We start from the raw sequence: 23,783 nt of genomic DNA, 5'->3' as shown, positions 1-23,783 counted from the left end.
AGTTGATAAATCCTAGTTTGTCACCATAGAGTAGTTGGCTAAAGTAGAGCAAAGGTGAAGATCCTTAGAGCAAAAGAGTTCTGGGACTTGACAATCTAGGTTTCTGGATCAGTTGTCCGTGAGGATGATGGTATTTCCAATTGCAGTGGCAAGAGGTAACATAGGGGACAGAACTGAAAGCTGAACTTCAAAGTCTTCTGTTGATGTCAGTAAGTGACCAGAGAGCTGTTTGGTAGAGATGATGAAGGCTAGTAAAGGTCACTTGAGAAAACAATGTCCAAGAACTATGAAACCGGAGTATAGAGTTGGTTGTCCACATAGACTTTAAAATTTCACAGGATGATGGCAGGGGATGAGATGGAAAGGCCTCCAGTGACCCAAATAAATAAGGGGAAATGTCCAGGAGACATGATGTCCATGATGAGGAGGGGTAAAATCGTCTGTCTCCAGATCATATGAGCCTAAAAGGAGGAGGGGCTTTTTGTGAAGTTGAATTAATGGAGTGCACAAGCGATGTGGGGGCAAGAGGAGACTGACCCCTAACTGTCTGGGGAAGAGTCTTCAGAAGAGAGTTAAGTCTTAGGGAAGGCAGGTGTTTGTAGGGAAGGCTTTCTGATGTTAAGGATGTAGGGAGTTTGGTAAACAAGGATGGCAGATTGTACAGGGCACAGTTTAATCACTGAGTTAGGAGTGAGGGAGGGAACGGGAACAGTGGCATCATGAATATGGGGTGGAAGAAAGAAGCACAGAGCAGTATGAGAATAAGGATGAGGGTGGGAATTTAGATGAGAGTCATGGGTTGAAGTAATTAGATTTGGGGTCCCACCCCCCCTTTTCTTTTTGTAAAAATCTGCCGGAAATGCCATGTGAATAGTTCAGTGTGTCACAGGTATAACTGGAAATTGCTCCCACCAATTCTTTCCCCCTGCAGATGCTATCTGGGTCTGAGCCTGACTAGAGTTCTAGGTTATGTGCTTCTTACCCCAAACCCCAAAGTTTATTTTAACTAATGTGAGTCTACTTCCTGCAAAATAGAAACGGTAACAATGAATGTGCTGTATTAGAAGTGTAGCCAAAATCCTTAGTTATAATATACTTATTTGATTTTTTCTATTTTGTGTTTTTTTTTCAGCTATATTAAGATATAATTACCATACAACATTGTGTAAGTTTAAGGTGTACAACATAATGATTTGACATATGTATACATTGAGAAATGATTGTCACATTAAAGTTAGTTAACATATCCATCACCTCACATAGTTACTGTTTTAAAATTTTTAAATGTTTATTCCCAGGAGTGAATAAAGGAATTTCTTCCTAATATTTTATGGTCACCATCAGAGCCCAAATCCTGCTTTCACTATAGTAACTGGGTGGCTGGGTGTTTATTCATCTAAATAAATATATCTACTTATTTATTTATAATGAAAAGAAAAAAGATGGCAAAAGTAAACCATAGGAATGACATGGTGGATTGCATTATGCCACAGACAGTTGCTCAACCCAACCTTGCTTAAACATTTACAAAGCCAGTTTTGATTAGCTGTTTAATCCTGATTATCAGATAGACTCCAATCTACTAAACCAAGTCCAGAGGTGATTATTACTGAGATTTATAGCCACTGACACCACAAAATCTTACAATTTAGCTGTTTGGAATTTGGGGTGTGTATGTGGATTATTTCAGAAGTAAATCAAGTGTTCACTATGTTGGAAACAAATAGACATTAGTAAAATCGAAACCCTTAACAAATCTTACTCCAGTCTGTTATATACCAGTTAACAGCTAGAGGTTATCTGTGTTCTTGCAAGAGTCACTATTTCTTAGGGTCAAGAAATGTAAATATAAATGTATAAGCAAACATTAAATATAAATGTATAATCAAACTTTCTTTTGGAGGACCACATTAAAATCAGAAGATTTATAATGAAGTTTACATGATGGAGATTCTCACACAACAGTCTGAGCAATCTGTAGAGTGGTCTACAACTTTCCTTTTGCTGAGGGAGTTTCTTTCTTAAGCTTTAATTATTCCCAAAGCAAATCCATTCAACCATATCAAAAACGAACGGGACAGGGGCGCAGGTGGCGCAGTGGTTGAGAGTCCCCCTGCTGATGCAGGGGACACGGGTTCGTGCCCCGGTCCTGGAAGATCCCACATGCCGCGGAGTGGCTGGGCCCGTGAGCCATGGCCACTGAGCCTGTGCGTCCAGAGCCTGTGCTCCACAACGGGAGAGGCCACAACAGTGAGAGGCCCGCGTACCGCAAAAAAAAAAAAAAAAAAAAAAAAAAAAAACACGAATGGGACAGTATTTGGCAAGCATAAGCATGTTTTAACAGTGATTCCAAAAGTTTTTAAAGATTTTAGTTGTAATAATGATGAAAACTTAGAAAAGCGGAGAATTAATCAGTGTTCTCTTGCTAAGAACAGTTAGTTGGAAAAGATTGCCTTGGGCCTTTAATAGAGGGAATTATGGATAGAGGCAGTAGTTCCTGAAAGGTGGCTACAATATTGAAATGTCTTTTAGAGTATTTTATCTGTCAACTTGATTGAGCACTCCCTTGTTTAGAAACTCTAACTGATACAGTTTGCACTTAGTCTTAGGCCCATCAAGGGTCTGACTATATTCAGACCCCCTCCACAGCTCCCCTCCCCCTACATTCACACACTCACACTTTTCTCTCAGAAATCCCCGACCTGTCCTGATATTACAAAGAAATTACTTTAAATATTTAACATTAAGAAAAACATTCATGAAAAATCAGAAACATTTATGGCGATTTTTCTAAACCTCTTAAAAGCAGAAGCTCTAGAGGGGTTCCTAATTGCATTCTGTCCCACATTGCCCCCTGGTCACTAAAATCAAACAAGGGTCCACTGCTGCTGGGACACCAGCTGGGAGCCACGTTTCATGAATGGGAAAACGGAGACGTGGAGAGGGGGAACTGAGCCTCAGAGTTGGCTTTCTGGGGGAATAAGCCACTGAGTTTAGCACAGGAATGATGCTTATCACTGGGCCTGGCTCATTCGAGGCTCTTTAAATACTTGTTTCAATAAAAAGAAGGGATGGTCCTTGCGTTAGAGGATTTGACAAATACCGAAGCCCCAATGCACATACTATTTGATTTGGAAACAACGGTAGAAGGTAGAGGCCAGCTGTTTCCAGATCTAAACCTATGACCCTCTCTTTGTCCAGAGCCTCTCGCTGCTCTGACCACCTTCTTGTCACCTTTAGTCAGGGTGCTGCCTGCCTGTGTGCACACTTACCCCTCCCTCTGGGTGCCCAGCCTCCCCGACATTGCAGGTGTTGCAGGGCTTGGGCGTGTGCCTTCTCATAGTTCTGTACATGTAATTTCACATGCTGGTTATTTCTGCCTCCGACCTAGTGCCTAACCCAGAGCCCTCCACTTGCTGATACTCCCCAAATTCCAACCCTCAAGCTGAGTCAGTCCGGTTTAATCAAATGAGTGTGCCATAACCTTTGAGAAGCCATCTGAAGTTGGCTTTAGATCCTTTTTTGCAAGTATTTCGAATGAACTATATTGAAGTCCTGAGTAAAGTCACAAAGAACTGTTCTGTCATAATGTGCTAAGTAAATAGTACCTGGTCAATGTGGCATGGTTCATTTAAGGAAATACTCATGATCATTTGGATTTTGCAAGTGTGCCTCCTTTCTCTCTTTTTCAGTTTTACGAAGATTGTATCTTTCTGTTTTTATTCTAGTTAAGAAAATGTGTTGATTTCATTTGTGCCACAGCGTTTCAAGTGTAATAACCCTACAGATGTATTTCAATTATTTGTATTAGGATTACAGTTTTTTACAGAGATTTTTTAAAAATCTGTGTTGGAAGCAACTAGTTAGTGGCAGCAAAGGAATTTGCTATTTCACTGTGCTATATGAAAGCAACTAACATTTTTTGAGTATTTACTGTACGAAGACACTGCCTCACAACTGCCTTGTAAGTCATCATCAGCGTCATCCTTATTTATACAGATAGGGAAACTGAGACATAATGTGGTTAAGGAAATTGGCCAAGGTCACTTAGGTGTAGTAAGTGGCAGAACCAGGGTTTGAACCCAGACATCTGGCTCCAGAACCCACGCACTGAGCCAGTATGCTCCTCTTCCTCACCATCTCTTGTATGACCACTTTGAAACAACCTGGTAATTGCCAGGGTCTCTGAAAGAAGGCCATTAGAATGGCAAATGTCAGAGTGCCTCTGATTTTTGAGCATCAAAAGTATACCCATTAGAAGATATTTATAATACAGTTAAACTTTGAGACACTAGCCTTGATCAAACTTTATTCTCATCTCAGGTCATCACTTAGTGATCCTTGGTAATCTCAAATGGCTGTAAATGATACTCTGATTTTGGAGCCATGCTGGTTTAATCAGATGAGTGTGCCATAGCTGTTTGTCCGTAATCCTTCCGTCACTCTATCCATCCATCCATCCATCCATCCTTCCTTCCATCTATCCAGCTATAGAATTCTTCATCTGCTTATAACATACACTGAGGTGTTGCTTATCTTTATTGAGGAAGCAAGTCCCAAATGTATACTAAGTGAATGAGACACAGAACTTCAAGAATCACTGGCTAATCGCCTTGAGGGGAAAGTCAATTTGTAAAGGTTTGTCAGTTTTATGTATCTACAGCCCTTCATATGTTACAGTATCTCTTAGATTAGGTTGCTGAATGTGGTATAGTTGAACCTTCAGTTTACTTCTCAGGGAGATTGATGCAGATAATTCCAGTCCAGGAGAGCAGCAGTTGGGGATAAACTGGGATACTTAGAGAGAAAATGAGGAGGGATACCAGTTTGCTGAGAGCAGAGCCTTCTTGCGGGGGGCGGGGACTAGTAGTAGAAAATGCAGTTAGAATGTGTAGACAAGGTCAGGCTGCGTTAGAGAAGCCCTGAAACCAAGCACAGTGTATAACTGAAAATAAAATTCTCTTTTGTCATTGTATCCAAATTCTAGCTTTGGAGCATGGCACATGTGACATACACAGTAGGTTTTTTAATGATTTGGATCATATTCTGGATTAGAAGAGGCCAAAATTACCCAAGGCTTGGACATGTGTTAATCTGGAACTCTTCTTAGACTAATTAACTCTACCTGGCCCTAGTCAGACTCTGCATTTCAGCAACCGCTATTCTTCCTTCCTCCTTCTGTTTACTTAGCAGTGTGCTGCAAATGTATTTCTGTGCTTCCTTCACTTATGTCCTACCTCTCTTCTTTCTGTCAATCCATAAGATTGTATCTCAGGAACTGAGGTGCAGCCCTAGCTCAGAGGTCAATGAGAGGTGGAGCACAGGAAAAAGGAGCTAAGTGATTGAGCTTTACTCCAGTCTGCCCCTGCTTGCCAACTGATGGTCTCTCACAATGGCAAAAGGTGAAAGAGTGAAAGAAGGTGGGGAGAGTTGTTGGCTGGCAGGGTGGCAAGGGCAAGATTGGTAACCTTGGAGGGCAGGTAGTGGGTATGGAGCTTAAAACCTGCTCATGCACCCTGGACAAGGCAAGATATGTGGGGGCCTGGTGAGCCATGGGCTCCTCTTCTTTGAGTTATAACCTGAGATTTCCCAGTCCCAGGAACATAGTTAGCTAGGGGAACTAGGAGGAAAACAGGATGTTCCCTAGGGAAATCAGCACTTATAAAAAAAATCTTCTTACTAGGTTCCATTATTTGTCAGCTCCATTGCAAAATGGTCTGTGTATAAAATATTTTTAAACCTCATTAAAAAAATTTTTGCCTTTTCTACTATCAGGGAAGCTAAAAATTTTGGTAAGCGGCAATTTTTGTGATTGAAATATACCACTTGTTATGTATGTGAGTTGTTTTTCTACAAAAGCTTTACTGTAGTCTCAGCATAGGAATAACTAAAACTGAAGGGAGAAAATTCTCTTGCATGTTTTTTGAATATTGATGAAAGGAGAGATTTTCCTTACAGCTGTGCTGCTCTTGAACATTGAGTTTAATTCTTCTAATTTGGAGTTGCGTTTGAACAAATCACTTTCTTCCCCAACCCATTGTACCAGCAGCCATTTCAACCTACAGCCCTCCTTCCCTAACACACCCCACCCTTTGGGAGGGTCTCTCGGAGCAGGAGGTGTTTGCTGTGACCAACTTGATCTTAGTAGGGATTAGACTTAAGTCATGAACTGGAATTTCGAATTTATAAACATTTAGTGGTGTGCGTGAAAACTACCAGGGAAGAAAAAATAATGAGTCTCATTTTCCACTTGGAGTGGGGTATCTCAGTTTTGTGTTGATTACCCCATGGTGCTCTTTAAGACTGGAAGCTATGATCCAAGAAATAGTGGTGCTGATTACATGCTATCGTTTTACTCATTTGTTAGTAAACACCTTGTGCAAGTGTCGTTACTCTTATGTCAAATGTGTGTACAAATAAATAGTATCTGTTAATCATTGAGATGTTATTTTTAAAATGCCATTTGTTTTCACCTCCAGAAAGCACGGGGGTAATGTTATATTGTTTAAATGTCCTTTGACAGCTTTAGCAGAGCCTTTTTTTTTTTTTGGCCGCACTGTACGGCTTGCGGGATCTTAGTTCCCCGACCAGGGATTGAACCCAGGCCCACAGCAGTGACAGCACTAAGTTCTAACCGCTGGACAGCCAGGGAATTCCCTAGCAGAGTCTTTTTTGTGTGGAACTTTCTATAGGTCGGTAATATTCCTCTGCTCTGCTTGCAGAGAAATCAGTGCTGTACAAAATGCCTTGCCCCACTTTATGATTATTAAATGAGATAGACTTGAGAAGAGAACAGCGCGTGGCTGGCTGATTTGAATTGTGTTTGCTGTGTTCCTAGCCTCTTTCCATCGTGCACACTAGCTGGGTGATGGGCCTTCCATCAACTTCCAAAAAGTTGAAAACCTTTTCAACTTGTCCTTGTATGCTATAGCAGGTTATATTCATGGAAGTCAAAGTAATATAAATCTCACCTGATTTTCTTCACAGAAACAATATTACGTTGAGGATTATATTCCTGGACTGATGCCTGAGTTTTTTTTTATTTAATAGAAATGACCATAACCACCATTTTTACTCAACTATTTAATCAACGGGAAATAATTAATCTGAATACTGCTCAGGATAAAATGGTCTGAAGTGTATATAAATCAGTTAACAAGGCATCACAATAACCAGTCGCATTAAATTATGTTTAATGAGTTATGTCAGTAGACTATACAAGGTTCTTATTGTCACAATTACTGCCTTGTTTTTACTGCAACTAATCAGAAGGTTAAAAAATTCACTTTATGCAAAGTCAGGGAACTCATAAAGGATTTCTTTGGTTAAATGTTGACAGGAATGTTTGAGGAGAATTTTCGGGAGACTTGGAGTTAATGGCTTTTCGAAAAGTTGAATTGAGATTTCTTGCTTTGCTTTGCTTTGCTCATTGTAAGTTCCCTGTAGCAGACACAGACTTCGGATAACGGGTTTTTGGTCTCTCTTGATTTGAGTTGCCATCGGGAAGCCTTTAGTGAGGAAGTGACAGTTGAGAGATCTGAAGGGTGGTTACCAGAAGGTAAAGAGAAGAGGGAAGAGTATTCTAGTGGAGGGAAGCAATGGAGTAGAAGCCCAGGGGCAGGAAGGCACCTGGAGCTCACCTGGGATGGAAAGAGGACCAATGGGCTGTAACAGAATAAGCAAGGAGGAGAGTCTTCAGGAGAGGTTGGAGAAGTGGGAGGAAAAGACCTGACTGTGCAAGACCTTGCAGGTCAGAGGAAGGGTTTTAGTTTTCAGTTTTAATGTCAGGGGGAAACTTATTAAAGCAGGGACTAGAGGAGCAATATCATCAGGCTTGTGCTGTATGTGGTTGTTGTGTCGTCATGGCTGGGTCAGCTCTCAGAATACTACACAGCCCTCATTCTTGGCACTTAGCTGATTTGTATAAGTACTTGATTAATGTCTTGTCTCTCTCGCTACACTGTACGCTCCATGAAGGCAAGGACTGTTTCTATTTATTCATCACTCTATCTCCAGTGTCTTGCACATAGTAGGGACTTAATAAATATCATATTAAGCCTTGTGACCTGCTACAAAGCAAGCGTGTTAACTTTTTTATTTTTGAGGTGAAGTTTGCATAACAGAATTAACCATGTTAAAGTGAATGATTCAGTGGCATTCAGTGCATTCACATGGTGTGAAACCATAAACTCTTTCGTGGTCCATAACATTTTCATCACTCCAAAAGGAAGCTCCATACCTGTTAAGTAGTTACTCCCCATCTCCACCCTCTCCCCAGCTCCTGGCAACCACCAATCTCCTTTTTATTTTAATAGATTTACCTATTCTGAATATTTCATATAAATGAAATCCTACAATATGTGACCTTTTGTGTCTAGCTTCTCATTTAACGTAATGTTTTGAGGTTCACCTATGTTGTAGCATGTATCAGTACTTCATTCCTTTTTATGGCTGAGTAATATTCTGCAGTATTCCATTTTGTTTACCCATTTATCAGTTGTTGGACATTTGGGTTGTTTCCTCATTTTGGCTATGTAAATAATGCTGCTATGAACATTAATGCACAAGTTTTTGTTTCAACACTGGTTTCCAGTTCTTTTGGGTGTATAAGTAGGAATAAAATTGCTGGCTCATATAGTAATTATTTGCTTAGTTTTCTTGTAAACCACCAAAATGTTTTCTGCCAAGGCTGAGCTATTTTGCATTCCTACCAGTACGAGGATTTCATTTTCTTTACGTCCTCATCAATACTTTTTATTTTCCATATCTGTTTTAAAGCCTAGCCATCTGAGAAGGAGTTCATCTTTAAAATGCATGAATGAACCACCCCTTATTTGCAGTGAACATCTCGTTCTTTGATACCTCATCACATTGATGCTCAACATTATGAAAAATTGTAGTGAAGCTCAAAGGCACACTGGACTGAATTGGATTCTAAATCCATAAAATCTGTGTCCAGCATCATTCTGGTACATTGCCTTCTAAGAAAGGCTTGCAACTGTTAGGAGAATCCCACCTTTTCCTCTTGCCATCATTCTTTAGGATCGAAGATGAGGTCTAAAGGACTAATCTGACATTTAAAGAAATTTCTTCCTTCTAGAATATATGTGTTGCTTAAAAGTTCTTTGGAGGTGTCTTTTGAGAGTTGTATTGAGAATGATGAGGAAGCCACATACAGTCTTATGGCAGAATGTTCTCATCACAGCTAATTTTCTTTCAGTTTGACACATTTGTACTTTTCTCCTTTGCCTCTTCGTTTTCCTTTTTTTTTTTTCTTTAAAGTTTAGCGCCTCCTCCCAGGGAGTAGATGTACCTGCTTGCTTTTGGCCTTGGCAGAGACTATAGCAAATGGCTCAGAACCAAACAGGGGTGTAAGCAGAATATCTTGGAATACTCAGATTATTCCCGCCCATCCATAGTCATCAGTCCACCATAATTGGCCCTCATTAATAATGCTTAAAAACGCAAGTGCACTTTAATTTCCAGCCTTTGAGGGCCATCTCCATTCTTTCAGTTTCTGCCATTTTTCTACCCTTAACTAATGCTGTGATTATTTTCGGATTGTCAACATTTAGAAAGTTTTATATCATATCCGAGTTCACAAAGTAGAGTAAGAATGGACTCAGAAACACATTAACACATTTGCATACATACATGCCTTTAATAATAACAAGAAGTAGAGTGAAATGCATTGCAATCAGGAGAATTGAGTCTTTGCGAACATTTAATTATCCAGTACTGGTCATGACTAATCAGCTTGTGTTCCACTGAGTCAGTCGCTTAATGCTACAACTGCTATGCTGTTTCATGATTTAGCTGAAAGCATTTTTACTGTTCAGAGCTTGCCAGGTAATTTTAATGTTGGCTGTAAATTCTTATAATTGTTCTAGATACCCCCTATGTGTGTTTTGGAAATATCCCATTGCTATTTTCAATCATATACTTGAATAGAATCTCAAACTATTGTTTGTCCTATTTGGTAAAAAACAAAACAAAAAAAATGTTTGGTTTGGGGGTGGTATGACCTTAGTGTGAGTAGAGTTTGTTTTTGAGAAGTCATACATTTTGAATGTGTCTGCTTTAATAAAAATTCTTTCAAGTGGTTTTAAATCACTGCATGTGTTTCATTTTATATCAAAAACCTTTTGTACAACTAAAATTTGTAATTCTAAGTGGTTCATTATTTTTTTTAATTACACTTGTGGCAGTTAATCCTAACCTGTTTTAACTTGAAGTTGTTTGTACCTTGGGTGCCGGGACGTAAATTTCATTCTATTTTATCAGAGGAATAAACTGTTTCCCTTGGATAACAGGCACATTTGAGAAGGCATTCATTTTTTTACATCTAAACATTACCATTAAATAAATTGACACTGTGGTGCTTTAAATGGGCATCCTTAAAGCCCCAAAGAGCCAATGTACCTTCTAGTGTACCAAAATTAGCACCCTGAAGCCTTTCCCTGGTCTTTGTAATTTTTCATAATGTTTCTTTTATTTCTCCCTTCTTGTCTACTTTGAAGCCTATAAATAAGTTTCATCCTGAATATATTATCTTCTCATGTGTATTGATTTATAAATTATTCTTTATCCTCAAACAGGTAATCTCTCCCTGACCCTTGAACAGTTGTTTGATTTTTGGGTTTTTTTTTGTTGTTGTTGTTTGTTTGGTCTGGTTTGTTTGGTTTGGGTTTTTTGGGGCGAGGGTTCTTTTTTTTGTTTGTTTTTTGTTTTTTGGTCCAGGCTGAAACAAGTGGCGAAATGATACAGCAACAAAAACCACATTTCAAATTTTATTGCTAGAAGATCTGGCCCCCAATTCCCCTGCAGCCTCTCAGATCAGATAATTTAGTCAAGCTCTCCTCAAGTTACCTATGAAGAAACCAATTCTGGGACTTCCCCCAATACACACACAGACCGATCTGTAGTAGAAGGCAATTAGAACCAAGATCTCCTAGTTTCTTGCTTCTCATAATTAAGCCTTAGAAGCAAAAGCACACACCTGGGATCATGGCCAAACACTTAATTTTCCTTATCTATTTTTGGCGTACAGGGAGAGAAATTGTCACAAATTTAACAATTATCTCACCTTATACCCTTAAATGCTTTGCCACTATAGCTGATTGTGGTGAGGTAAGAAATATATCAGAGTAGCATTGCCCAACCATGTTTTACAGAATCTGATGTCACTGGATCTTCCTTGGGTTGAAAAAAAGAGTTCTATGGGAGATGCTGACTTACACAAAGATAAAGAGGTTTCTTTACTACAAGACTTCTTTTTTTCTCTCTCACTGTTGTGGCCTCTCCCGTTGCGGAGGACAGGCTCCGGACGCGCAGGCTCAGTGGCCATGGCTCACAGGCCCAGCCGCTCCGTGACATGTGGGATCTTCCCGGACTGGGCACGAACCCGTGTCCCCTGCATCGGCAGGCGGACTCTCAAACACTGTGCCAGCAGGGAAGCCCACTGCAAGACTTCTTAGAGCGTTTGTTATATGAATATTTGTTGTGAACAGCCAGCAGGAGGGGTAAGGAACAGCCTTCCCCACTTCTCTAAGGAACCTCATTGTTAACTTGTTCCATGTAATGCAGTGTGTGAAACAGTGAATGGAGTATTCTGATATTCTTTTTAGTCCATCTTTTTACATGGGATCTTAGTTCCCCCACCGGGGATGGAGCCCGTGCCCCTGCAGTGGAAGTGCAGAGTCTTAACCACTGGACCACCAGGGAAGTCCTTGTTAGTCCATCTTTGTGTGGCATTCCTAGTTGGCAGGACTCAAAGGCCAAATATTAAAATTTTGCAAACCAAACCAATTTTATTTACATACAAGCCATTATTTAATATCTATTTCATGTGCTCTTCTTTCTGTGCTCAGTGTTCTGAAGGTTATACATTATACTTCAAACATATTGCTAATTTTTAATGTTTCTTTTAAGCATGTTTTAGGGATAATTACAATCAGATCACCTGTTAAGTTTATAGCAGCACCCAGTGTTTATAGTGTAAACCAGCTTAGAATCCAAAGCCTTGGGGGCAACGAAGGGTGATTTAGAAACAATGTAAATAATTCCAGTACAGTTCCCAAATGACCATGTGCTCTGCCACAAAGGGAGAAATGACTTCCTAATTTTACTCACATGGTGTCAGATCATCAGTTCCAAAGGACTAATGGCATATGCTATGGACAGCAGCCTTCAGGGGACTCTGAGTGGCCCTCACTTGCTTCCAGACACACCACCCGTCAGCCTTCCTGGCCAACTCTGGTCCTATTCATGAGCAGTGATTTCAACACCAAGTGCTCTCTGTCAACGGACCATAATTCATCCTGCCCCCTTGGATAAGAGTAGCATCAGAATTGGGTATGCCTCTTCTGTAGAGCCAGAAACTTTCTTGCTTTAAATAAAATATGTACACTTGAATTATGTGAGGCCATTGCCTGGTTCTGTGCTAGCCCAATTCCTGGAGTTTTAATATTTACGTAGTTGGTTACTGTCAGCAAGCGCCATCCTTTTTTCACCTGAATGAATAGTCTTTCAAGTCCTTTAAAGTGATCTCTGGGCGTTTTTTTAATCCTACTATAAGCAGTCTTTTAAGTTACTTGACTTTTTTTTTTTTTTTTTTTTTTACTGTTAAGGAAATTGAGGTTCCCCAGGTCTCACACTGAAGAAAATATAGGTATCAATAGTATTTCCCAGGGTCATGTCTTTATTGCTTCTCCTGTTCCCTCCAAACCTTGCCCTAAAGCCTTCACCTATAGGGAGGATGCCTTTTTCAAGGACAGAATTTTCTTTAGGACATAGTAACTTGAGCCAAGAAGTTGGCCATCATGTGGTTGAATGGAAGGGTAGAAATGTTTCACTGAAGAAGTGGCTACCTTTTGTGAGGCCCCTCCCCCTTGTTTTCTTTGCTTATTCAACTCAGCCATGTTCCCCAATGGAAACTTGTTTTTTACCTACCTCTTTTGTTGGGGATATTTAAAAAAAAACAGGCATAGCCTGGATGTGCTACTTAAACTAATCATAACTTGGACATTTTTTTCTAGCTAGTTTGCTTTCTGTGTGATGTTTAACAATTCCAGGGGGAAAAAATGGATTCATTGGCTTCAGTGGACATGCTCCAGCATATATTTGAACTGCTAGACCTTTCTAGGAAAGTTACTGTCACTTTTTTTTTTTTTTTTTTTTTTTTTTTGCGGTACGTGGGCCTCCCACTGTTGTGGCCTCTCCCGTTGCAGAGCACAGGCTCCAGACGCGCAGGCTCAGCGGCCATGGCTCACGGGCCCAGCCGCTCCGTGGCACGTGGGATCTTCCCGGACTGGGGCACGAACCCGTGTCCCCTGCATCGGCAGGCGGACTCTCAACCACTGCGCCACCAGGGAAGCCCCTTACTGTCACTTTTGTAATAACGGTGCTATCACTAAAATGGGAGATAAAACTCTGTTCAGGACATCAGACACCTCTTTTACAATATATTTTTTGTTCTAGCCAGAGTTTATCTCTTCTTACACTGTAATAAAAATTCTCTGATGGCCTAGAAAGATTTTTGGCTGAGAATTTGTCTCTTATATCGAAAAAGACATTTTTTACCCTAATAGCCAGTGGTTCTTTCCCTTGCCATTGTTAGGTATTACTGTTTGCTGGTGAGATAAAATTTTCATTTACCTATGAGATCTCTAAAAAGTAGGAAAATCTTCCAGCCCTAAGGGATTTTGCCACAAAAACCATCTGCTTAGGTCTTATATATATTTCGGTACACATTTTTGAAGCTTCAGGGTATGTTATGACCGATACTGTCTTACGGGGCGGGGGAGAGGGGGTTAGTGTATCACAGTGAACACCTAGATTATACCTCTTCCTGTTATACTGTTTACCTGCTTAGAAGTGAAAGTTCAATTGAACTTTCCTTAGAAGTTTGATTTTTAGCCTCACGTCTTACATTGGTCCATTTATTATAGGCATGGGTCAGAAAAGAATTTACAAGATGAGGAGAAAATGCTGTGTGGTGTAAGATACTAATGTTTTAAAATGATGATACTTCAAAATCAAAAGTTACAGAGGCAAATCAGGCCTTTGGAGAAGAGTAACAAAAAAGATGTCAAATTGCTTAATAATAGTGACCAGGCCACCAGAGTGCTGCTTCAAAGTCTTAAAAGAGCAGACCAAGTCTTCTAGCACTTCCCTTGGACGTACACAAACTTGCCAGCCCCAACTGGCTGTCTTCCCAAATTCTGGGAAACTTTACAAGAATCACAGGGGTTGGTACAAGTAGCGTGAGAATCTGAAGCATTCTCTCTGTGATTTAGCTGCCATTGTGTGAGCAAATTTTCATGTGTCAGTATGGAGAGGGTCCCATCTTTCCCTCCTGCCTCTGAGGTTTGTGATCTGTATTTTATTCTGTTCTTTTTTTCAGCCAGGTTGGGCTTTGAGGTCCTGGGGCCTTCTTTATACTTGCTTTCTATTTGCATGTGTATTTTTATCCATTTCCTGAGGGCTGTGGTGAATGCGTGGCTGGCATGTCAGTCAGCCTCACTCTTCCTCCTATCCTTAGAAGTTATGTATCTCCCTATTTAGATTTTCAAAGTCTGGTAAGTGTTGGGAATGCAAGGTGGTGTGTAGATATGGGTAGTGAAAGTGAAAAGTAACTTCTGAGGCCTTGTAGACGTGTTCAGTTCATCTCCAGTTAAGTTTGCCTTAGGAGAGATACTTTTACCAAGTAAAGTGGAGTTCCTGAGCCCCAGCCTGAATTTTGAGAGTCTGAGATTACTTTCTATAAATGGAAGAATCTCTGAATCATTTAAAAAAATAATTCCTGTTAGACTCTTGAATCACTAAATGCTTACAGCATTTTTGATCTGTCTACTTTCTATTAGCCATCCTGTGAGAAAGCTGCATTTCTTCCTTAGAGCCACATTTCTGTAGCCCTGAGGTCCTTGTGGGTGATGGCATGGTGGGGAGGGAGATCACAGTGGGAACACTTAGAATTGGTTGTTCCTGGTGAAATTAAACTGCTCAGTGGATCACACCTAGATAATGATAGCTTCACTCTGAGCTTCCAAACATGGCATTGTTCTTATCCAAGTCCTCACGGTCACTGCTTTTTCCTCAGCATTGTGCTGGCTGATTTAGGTGTTTTTTGTGGTGCTTAATATCCATTTCCTATAGGAGTTTCTAATCAATTAAATGTGCTGCCATCGGGTAATGCCTGCCTAGAGCCTATCTTCGTGTCTAGGGATGTACTTTGGATATTCAGTTGTGTTTTGATCAGGTGTTTGAGAGTTCGGTTAATATAACCATAATTAAGCTTTAAAGGCAAGAAGACAAAATGCCCTGGCCCGGTCTTGCTTCACTACCTCTAGTAAAGGAGAGACAGCTTAATCACTAAAGAAGATGCAGGAAAAGCAAAATCAGAAAAGTACAGTTTTTAAGGCTCATTTTAGAGTTATGACTGTAAATTACACATGAAGATTATTCTTCTTGGCTTGTTATAATGGGATGGGCTTAGAAACCTCAGCAATTTGACCACTGAATACATTATGGCAATTTTAACCAGGAAACTTAATACACCGGAAATGTTGCCTGGCACTGTAGTGCTCTCCTCTCTGCACCCCGCCTTCCAACCCTAGTACAGAAATGCTGAAATTTTGATGAAATGCTGTTTCTTTCAATTTTGAGTTCTTTTGGCCTTTTAAAGACTGATTATAATGTTCAAAAATACTAGTGCTTCAGAGAAGAAAATAGCTTTCGGGCTGGGATGTGGAGGACAGTTTTAAATCATTGCCAAGTGTTCAGATTATTAATAAGGATTTTTTTGTGCATTTTTGAGCAAATATAGTCGTCCCTCAGTATCTGCAGGGGATTGATTTCAGGACCCTCTGCAGATGTTTGAGTCCTATAAAATGACATAGTATTTGCATATAACCTATGCACATCCTCCATATACTTTAAATCATCTCCAGATTACTTATAATACCTAGTATAATGTAAATGCTATGTAAGTAGTTTTTAGGTGCACGACAAATTCAAGTTTTGCTTTTTGGAATTTCTGGATCTCCCCCCACCCCCAAAATATTTTCGAGCTGAAGTTGCTTGAATCCACAGATGTGGAAGAGCTCTCCACCGATAAGGGAGAGCTGTCCTCTTACTTCCTTAGTAACTCACAAAGAGCAGTCTGATGATTAATAAAAGTAATGCTGTGTGGGCTTCGCTGGTGACACAGTGGTTGAGAATCTGCCTGCCAATGCAGAGGACACGGGTTCGAGCCCTGGTCTGGGAAGATCCCACATGCCGCGGAGCAACTGGGCCCGTGAGCCACAACTACTGAGCCTGCGCGTCTGGAGCCTGTGCTCCGCAACAAGAGAGGCTGCGATAGTGAGAGGCCCGCGCACCGCGATGGAGAGTGGCCCCCGCTCGCCGCAACTAGAGAAAGCCCTCGCACAGAAACGAAGACCCAACACGGCCAAAAATAATAAAGTTAATTAATTAAAATTAATTCTGTGATCGTTGGAGATGACATCGATGATTATTTGCTGATAACCCGAGTAGCTTTGCGTGTTTTCAGGGCCTGTAATTTTCATTATCATTGATCTGAATAATTGATGGGTATTAGCCACATGCAAAATGAGTATTGAAGAAGAATCTCATTTGTGAGCAGCTTAAAATGGTCAGAGGGGTTGCTATTTGATGGTTATTTGTATTTTTTTATCCTTTGAAAAGCCAGTTATTTAAATTATTTTAATTAAAAAGTGTAGGATTGTGGCTGGTGTACTAAAAACTTGTTAGTTAAGGTCAATCATTAATTCAAAGAGAGAGGTTCTGTAGCAGTCGTTCTCAGCCCTGGCTACAAATTAGAATTGTCACCTGGGGAGCTTTGAGAAAAATTAAATTAAATATTAAATAAAAGACCCAGCCATTGGAATTATGTTTAAAGACAGCATGTGACCAGACTTAAGAACCACTGATCTATGACTAAGTGATAGATTTAAGTCTGCCAACACCTGGAATGGATGGAGAGGTGAGCTCTGTTTCAGAACCTGTGCCAGCTTTCATAATGACAGTCTTGTATTAAGGTCTCAATTTTCCCTCAGTTCTTTTTGAGTCACTGGTCTAGAGGCAATCAAGAAATGAATTATAATTCCAGCAGCTTTCTTTGTTTATGACTAGCGAAGGCACAGGATTTTAAGATGGTACTAGTTGACCATTCTGTTTAATTCTTGTGATGCATAGAAGCTTTTACTTTCTATTAAAATGTTTTTATGTGTAATACATTTTCCTTATAATACTGTAAAATCCTTATTGTCCTGACTACCGTACCACTTATGAAATGTGATGCTGAGCAAGCTGCAAAAACTCTGTGCTTCCACTTTGGCTGCTGTTTATTTTTTTCTTTGCTGTTATCTGGGGCATGGGTATAATAAGAGTATCTACCTCATAGGGTAGCTGTAAGGATGTCTTGAGATACTGCGTATTAACCACTTAGAACACAAAATCAGTTCTCAGTAAATGTTAGCTGACATTATCGATGATTTTATTTCCCATTGGACCTAGCAAACTATCCATAAATGGTTCCTAAATAACTTAATGAGTTATAAAATCTATGCTATGATCTTGTGTAAATAAACTAGTTCTTAGAAAAATATATTGCCTCAGATTAGCAGATGCAAACTATTATATATAGGATGGATAAACAACAAGGTCCTACTGTATAGTACAGGGAACTATATTCAATATCCTCTGATAAGCCATAATGGAAAAGAATATGAAAAAGAATGTATATATGTGCATAACTGAATCACTTTGCTGTACAGCAGAAATTAACACAACATTGTAAATCAACTATACTTCAATAAAATAAATTTTAAAAAAGATGGTACTAGTTGAATAACAGTACCATTTTACCCTTTTTATTGAGAGACTATGTTTTGGTATAAATTACTTTTTTTAAAAAACAATATTCAGTTTATAGTATGGAGGTATAATTCAAGAGTACAAAAGGGTGATTTTTATCATGAAGAAGAAAATTAAATTGATTTCTCTGTTAATTCATATACTATAAATACAGTTTTATTTTTCCACCCTTTTAATTGTAGTGTATGCTGTATCATTAAAATAGAATTGTTGCTAGCACATTTCAGTTTTAATAAATGCTGTTCCTAAGAACATTTGCATGGGAAGCACTTCAACACAGGATGGACTCCTAATGAATTAAAATTCATTATGAGGTGGCAGGAATCATACACTCCGACTCCAGACTACACTGTGTGCCATCCAAGTAGGAATTTTTTTTTTTAATAATTTGAACTTGGAGTTCTTCTCCCTTGGCTAAGGCACCTACATTATTCAAAATCACAGGAACTAAAACCACTGTTTTAACACTACATTGGCAGCAAGTGAAAAATTACAGTGAATTTACACGTGTTCAGCTTTGCCATTTTTATGTGAACCAAACAACGTTATACGGTTGCAGCAAATTCTACCAGAAATTGCGGGTTCATCAGATTTTTAGGCCAAAACAGGCATTGAAAAGTCATCTATTTCACCCCACCCCACCCCCAGTCCTCAGGCAGCTCCAAAACCAAACCCAAACCCACCTGAGCTGAGGAGACTTTGCCCTTTTTTGAAAAAGCCTCAGGAGTGGACATTTTACAACTTCTCTTGGGTTCCTATTTCCACATCCAGCAATGATCACTGCTGAGATCTCCCATCCCCCTCTCCCCCCTCCCCAAACCTGCACAGCAATTTCAGTCCATTTTCTCCAATTTAATGGAGATAGAGGTCACTTAAGCCTTACTTGAAAGAGATCAGAGGTAATATATGGGGGAAGGTCTTAGTAAAACTGTAAATGCTATGCAAATGCACGGAATTCATAAAAATATCATGTGCCTGAAAAGTTGCTTTATGCTTGTTCCTTCCTTTTGTTCTTTGGAATGTTGTTATCTGCCACAGAAGAAAGTTGAAGACAATTCAGAATTGGGGAAGTGCTAGTTCAGTTTGGTTTTAAGTGGCCACTGTTAACTGAGGAGAACAATCTATATTGGCAGTGCAGGAAACATCCTGCTTCACTGATCTTCTACCTCTTTTCCTCTTACCTGTTTTCATTTGTTGAATGATCTGAGAACTGGCATGAAAGGTAGCACTTCCTTATTTACTCTATAGCCACTTCTTGCATGTGTGGAAAACTAAACAACCATGTGAATATTAAATTAAAGGATTTAAATTGTAAGTGTGTATATGGACTTGACAATTTCTGTACTTCAAATTGGTGCATAATAGGTTAAGGTCTGTTGTAGAGACTACATTGGGACCGTAACTTGAAACAGAAAGCTAGGGTAGGGGAAGCAGAATAAAGTATACTTTTAAGCAGGTGTATTCACTTTCAGTTTACTATTTGCAAAAAGGATATTATGGAAAATTTAGTGCTCTTATCAGTAAGCTGCGTCAGACCATGTATATTACAATTGCAAACAAAGTCAGTCCCTGAATCAAAATGTATACAGTTACCATTCTGGTAAAGGTATTGTTTACTGGTTTCCAGGAACTGTTTGAAAATTTACCTGTTAATCACTGACCCTTAGCATGCGAAGGACCTGGTACAATCAGTTGTTCTAATGCCCTGTCTTGGGGCAGGCAGGTAAATAGCTAAGTTGTCCAGCATTGATAACTTACTGACTTTTTCCAGGTTGCCATAGATTCAATGCTCCCTTAGCGCATGCCAGGGTGGATTTCCAGAAGTTATCCTTTATATACAGGCTAAATCTCTCCTACTTCAATTTATCTCATTTAATTTTCCATTGATTCCCTATGGATTTTGGAGGCAATACCCCACTAAATAATTATTTAATAAGCTTAAAGTGAAAATGGTGAGGCAAGAGGTCTTATCTTTATTTTAGGGTAATTCTTGTTCTTTTAATCTGAAAAATTATTTTCCCTATATCTATGTGAGGTACAAAAATTCAGACTGGAATACATCCAAGCATAGACATTTGGAGAACTTTGCAACCTCTAAGTAGTCTTGCTTAAAATGATTATTTTGGGAGTAGAGAGTTATATCTTTGACCTTTAAATATATCATTGAAGGGAAATCTTTGTGGCTACATACTTTAAAACATTTTAGATTGGAAATTATAATTATCTATTTTTTTAAAAATAATGGAAATATGTAAGTGGATATTGGTTTTTATCATACTTCCTTTTACTTAAAAAAAATGGTTGTCTCAAACATGATAAAATAGTACCATCAGAAGAGATTATCCCAGATTTATATAAGAAGGTATATTATCCTGATTTAAGATAAGGAAACAGTGAAGCCTCAGTGAAATAAAAGGGTGAGGTAAAAATGGAGCTGAACCCTGCGACTTCTAGATTCAGTGAACCTCTTTTTTAAAAATATAAAAGGGGCATTAGAGCTGCATTGTGTGAAATGGGACTTTTTGATAGTAGGCTCTGAGAGATCACAGAAGAATGTCTTTCCTTGTAAAGCCAAAGAATTACAACTTTGTAGAAATAGTTGATCATTCCATTAATAGAGGCAGCCATTCTATTCAGTATATTCCTGTGTATTTATAAGCAATTATTTTGTGTTTAGAGCATTCTGCTGTCTAGTAAGGAAATTGACAAAGGTTGTCCTCAATAGTTGTTGTATAATAAAATAAATATTCCCAATCTGACCTTTCCTAAGTTAGTATGTTGCTGTGATAGTGATGGTTGAGACTCTGTGGATGAAAGAAAAATGATTGGCAGTAAAAATACTGTTTCTCTAGGATACTTACTTCAATTTAAACATTTAGAATTGCAATGTTGGCCTCAGAGCAGTTGGCTCAAACAAAACTTTTACTAATAATCTTCACTAAGTCAGCAACTAAGAGCTTAGTGGAGTTTGAATTTCCTAACAAGGTTTTCTCCTCTCCCCCTACTACTCTCTCTCTGTAGACAAAAGCCAAACATGTTAAGACAAGAATTCTGAGCTTGGTAGAAGCATGGAGAAATGTGATGAAAAACTGACTTTTCCTCTTTCTCTTGGTCAGTGTGCTGGAGAAGAGAAACGAGTTGGTACACGCACAGTATTTGTTGGCAATCATCCAGTTTCAGAAACAGAAGCATACATTGCACAAAAATTTTGTGATAATAGAATAGTCTCATCTAAGGTAAGTTGTTTTTTAACTCAATAGATGTTCATATCGTGAGCTGGATAAAACTTATTTTTATATTTGCTGGAAGCTGATACATTTATATGTGCATACCTGGATGTGCACTTATACCAATCATAGACGAACTGTGGTAATTATTCCACCAAAAGGCAGTTTTTTTAAAAGCATCACTATGTCTTGTTACAGCTGAAAGATCATTTACTTGCCCTCCACTATGATTCACATTGCCTGTTGATTATATGTATGACTTTAAGTCTTAAAGTGTGCTAAAAGTGGAATTATTTACTTGCCCAGAGCTTTCTGAATTGCCCTTAAGTGGACGGACTGGGTTGTAAATAACTTACATTCTTCTGGAGGGTGTTATCTTAGAATGGCATTTGTGTCTCTTTCTATTCCATTGCAGAGCTTCTCAAGTACACTCCTGGGTCCCAATGGGTACATTCTGTTCTGTACACTGCTTAAACAGTTAAGGGTTCAGTCACTGTAGCTGTGTTACCATTTGAATAATCATCTTACTTTAGCACTGTGTAATACTAAAAGGAGTGGCCTGAAAGTCTGAAGACCTGTTTAAATCCTGGCCTGATCATTTACTAGCTGTGCGACTTTGGCCAAATTAATCTCTCGGTCTGAATGTCCTCATTAGTGAAATAGAGCTTATGTGACAGCGTTCTTTATAGATCCTAGTATCCAGTAGTCATCATTCTACAAGTATTAGTTTGCTTATCTTTACCTTTGACTGACTAGGTTAGGTGCTAGGTGCTAGATTGCTGGCCCACTGCTATCTCTTATAGCATGGCACAGATCTTGATAATTTTCCTCACTTCCTAATGCAGCTTGGTAAGGTAGATCTCACATGTTGGTGACAGTTGGTTCACTGCATGTTGGCAAACACCGAGGACCTGAAACACAAAATTATGCCCTTCCTTTGCAAAGTTAACATTTTGGTTTTCAAATGTACATGCGATTTCTCTTTGGGTAGTGATATAATACAGACATGGGGAGGGGGAAGGGTAAACTGGGACGAAGTGAGAGAGTGGCATGGGCATATATACACTACCAAATGTAAAATAGATAGCTAGTAGGAAGCATCTGCATAGCACAGGGAGATCAGCTTGGTGCTTTGTGACCACCTAGAGGGGTGGGATAGGGAGGGTGGGAGGGAAGCTCAAGAGGGAGGAGATATGGGGATACATGTATATGTATAGCTGATTCACTTTGTTATACAGCAGAAATGAACACACCATTGTAAAGCAATTATACTCCAATAAAGATGTTAAAAAAAAATACAGACACTTTATGCTTAGCTGGGAGAGTAACATGTAAAATGCGGACAGAATGAATGAAAACTATATTGCCTAATGAGCAGATCTATTGGGCTATAGAACACTCTGAGTGTATTTGGATAAAATGTCTGTTGCCTGTTAATCTTTAACCTTATGGCAGAAATTTTTCCTCAGCTAGAAGTTTCCATACCTGTGCCCAAGATAGTGAATAGTTCTTTTACTGAAAATTGTGACTCACCCTGTAGTATTCAAGAAAACAATCAATAGTAGTCCTTTGGCTCAGAATCATAGACTTATAGAACTGAAACAACATAAGAGATCCTCTTGTTCAACTCGCTGATTTTACAGATGGAGAAAGCAAACCCACAGAAATTAAGTTAGTGACGTGGTCACGAAGCAGAGTTAGTGATAAAGCCAGGGGCAGAACTGCTTTATAAGGTCTAGTGGCTCTGAATAAAGAGCTGTTTTCACATCGTTTTGCAATTTGAGCTCCTCCCTCAGTTTTCTCTCTCCTTTTGTATCAAGTGAAATATAAAATACTTTCTAGGGGATTATTGTTTCCTATAGTGTTTTATGGGGAAGATGGTAAAGTGACACACTGATAGTAAAGTGACTTTTCACTGAACCTAGTGATAATTTATTTGTTGTAATATACCATGAATTTTTACATATTAAAAGAACATAGAAGACTCAGTTAATTCTCAACTCTTTTTGTTTAGTAGAATATTTAATAGAATAGAATATTTTTCATATTTTATTTAACTTCAGTTTTGCCAATATGCAAAACAATGCAATAGCATATTTTTTTCAATAGTCAGGAATTCATGGGCAAATATAAATTATTTCTAAACAGATCTGCATATACAGTATATATGTATGTGTTTTAGAAACCAGAATAAAGAAGTGAACGTTTCTACATTGATTGACTAACACATCTCTTTTTTCTCTGTAAATATTTTATATTTACAGTTTGTCTAGTTAACTGCTTATTAACTGATCTATTTTTCATAACAGCTCTAGAGCAGAAAAAGAGGAATTGACAGTATACTAACTTCACAAAAAGAATGAAATTTTAGTACAATGAATAGTTATAAGAAAACAGCGTATAGTGTAGTGGTAAAGAGCTTCACCCTTACAGACAGAAGACCTGGGTTTGAAGTTAAACTGAGTCATATAACCTTCCTGTGTCCCAATTTTCTTATCTGGAAAATGGGGGTATTAACTACTTAGCTCATAGGATTGTGATAAGACTGAAGTAAAGTAATCCACAGAAAGCATTTAAGCACTGTGCTTGGCATGTAGTAACAACTCAGTAGATGGTAGGTGCTATTGTTATTTATGTTTCTGTGATTATTATTATTAT

The 23,783-nt window shown here is 38.9% G+C and overlaps 1 protein-coding gene across 4 annotated transcripts in view; it reads left to right on the top strand.

The window, feature by feature from the left end:
- ATP11C (ATPase phospholipid transporting 11C (ATP11C blood group)) overlaps nt 1-23,783 on the top strand; it is a 167,652-nt gene that overhangs the window by 53,315 nt on the left and 90,554 nt on the right. Inside the window, exons 1-2 of one of the 4 annotated variants that reach the window (XM_082610480.1) lie at nt 14,298-14,367; nt 21,015-21,134. The exons of 1 other annotated variant lie outside the window; for it this stretch is intronic. In XM_082610480.1, coding sequence (XP_082466606.1) covers nt 14,332-14,367; nt 21,015-21,134 — 156 coding nt within the window. In that variant the 5' untranslated portion in view covers nt 14,298-14,331. Of the gene's footprint in view, nt 1-14,297; nt 14,368-21,014; nt 21,135-23,783 lie in introns of those variants that run through there. 2 more of the 4 variants (XM_082610482.1, XM_082610481.1) reach the window with 2 other exon arrangements.

The sequence above is a fragment of the Mesoplodon mirus genome, assembly GCF_964341445.2.
Source record: "Mesoplodon mirus genome assembly, chromosome: X".
Lineage (NCBI taxonomy): Eukaryota > Metazoa > Chordata > Mammalia > Artiodactyla > Ziphiidae > Mesoplodon > Mesoplodon mirus.
Note: the sequence above shows the minus strand (reverse complement) of the source record. Positions and strands in the feature narration are given on the sequence as shown.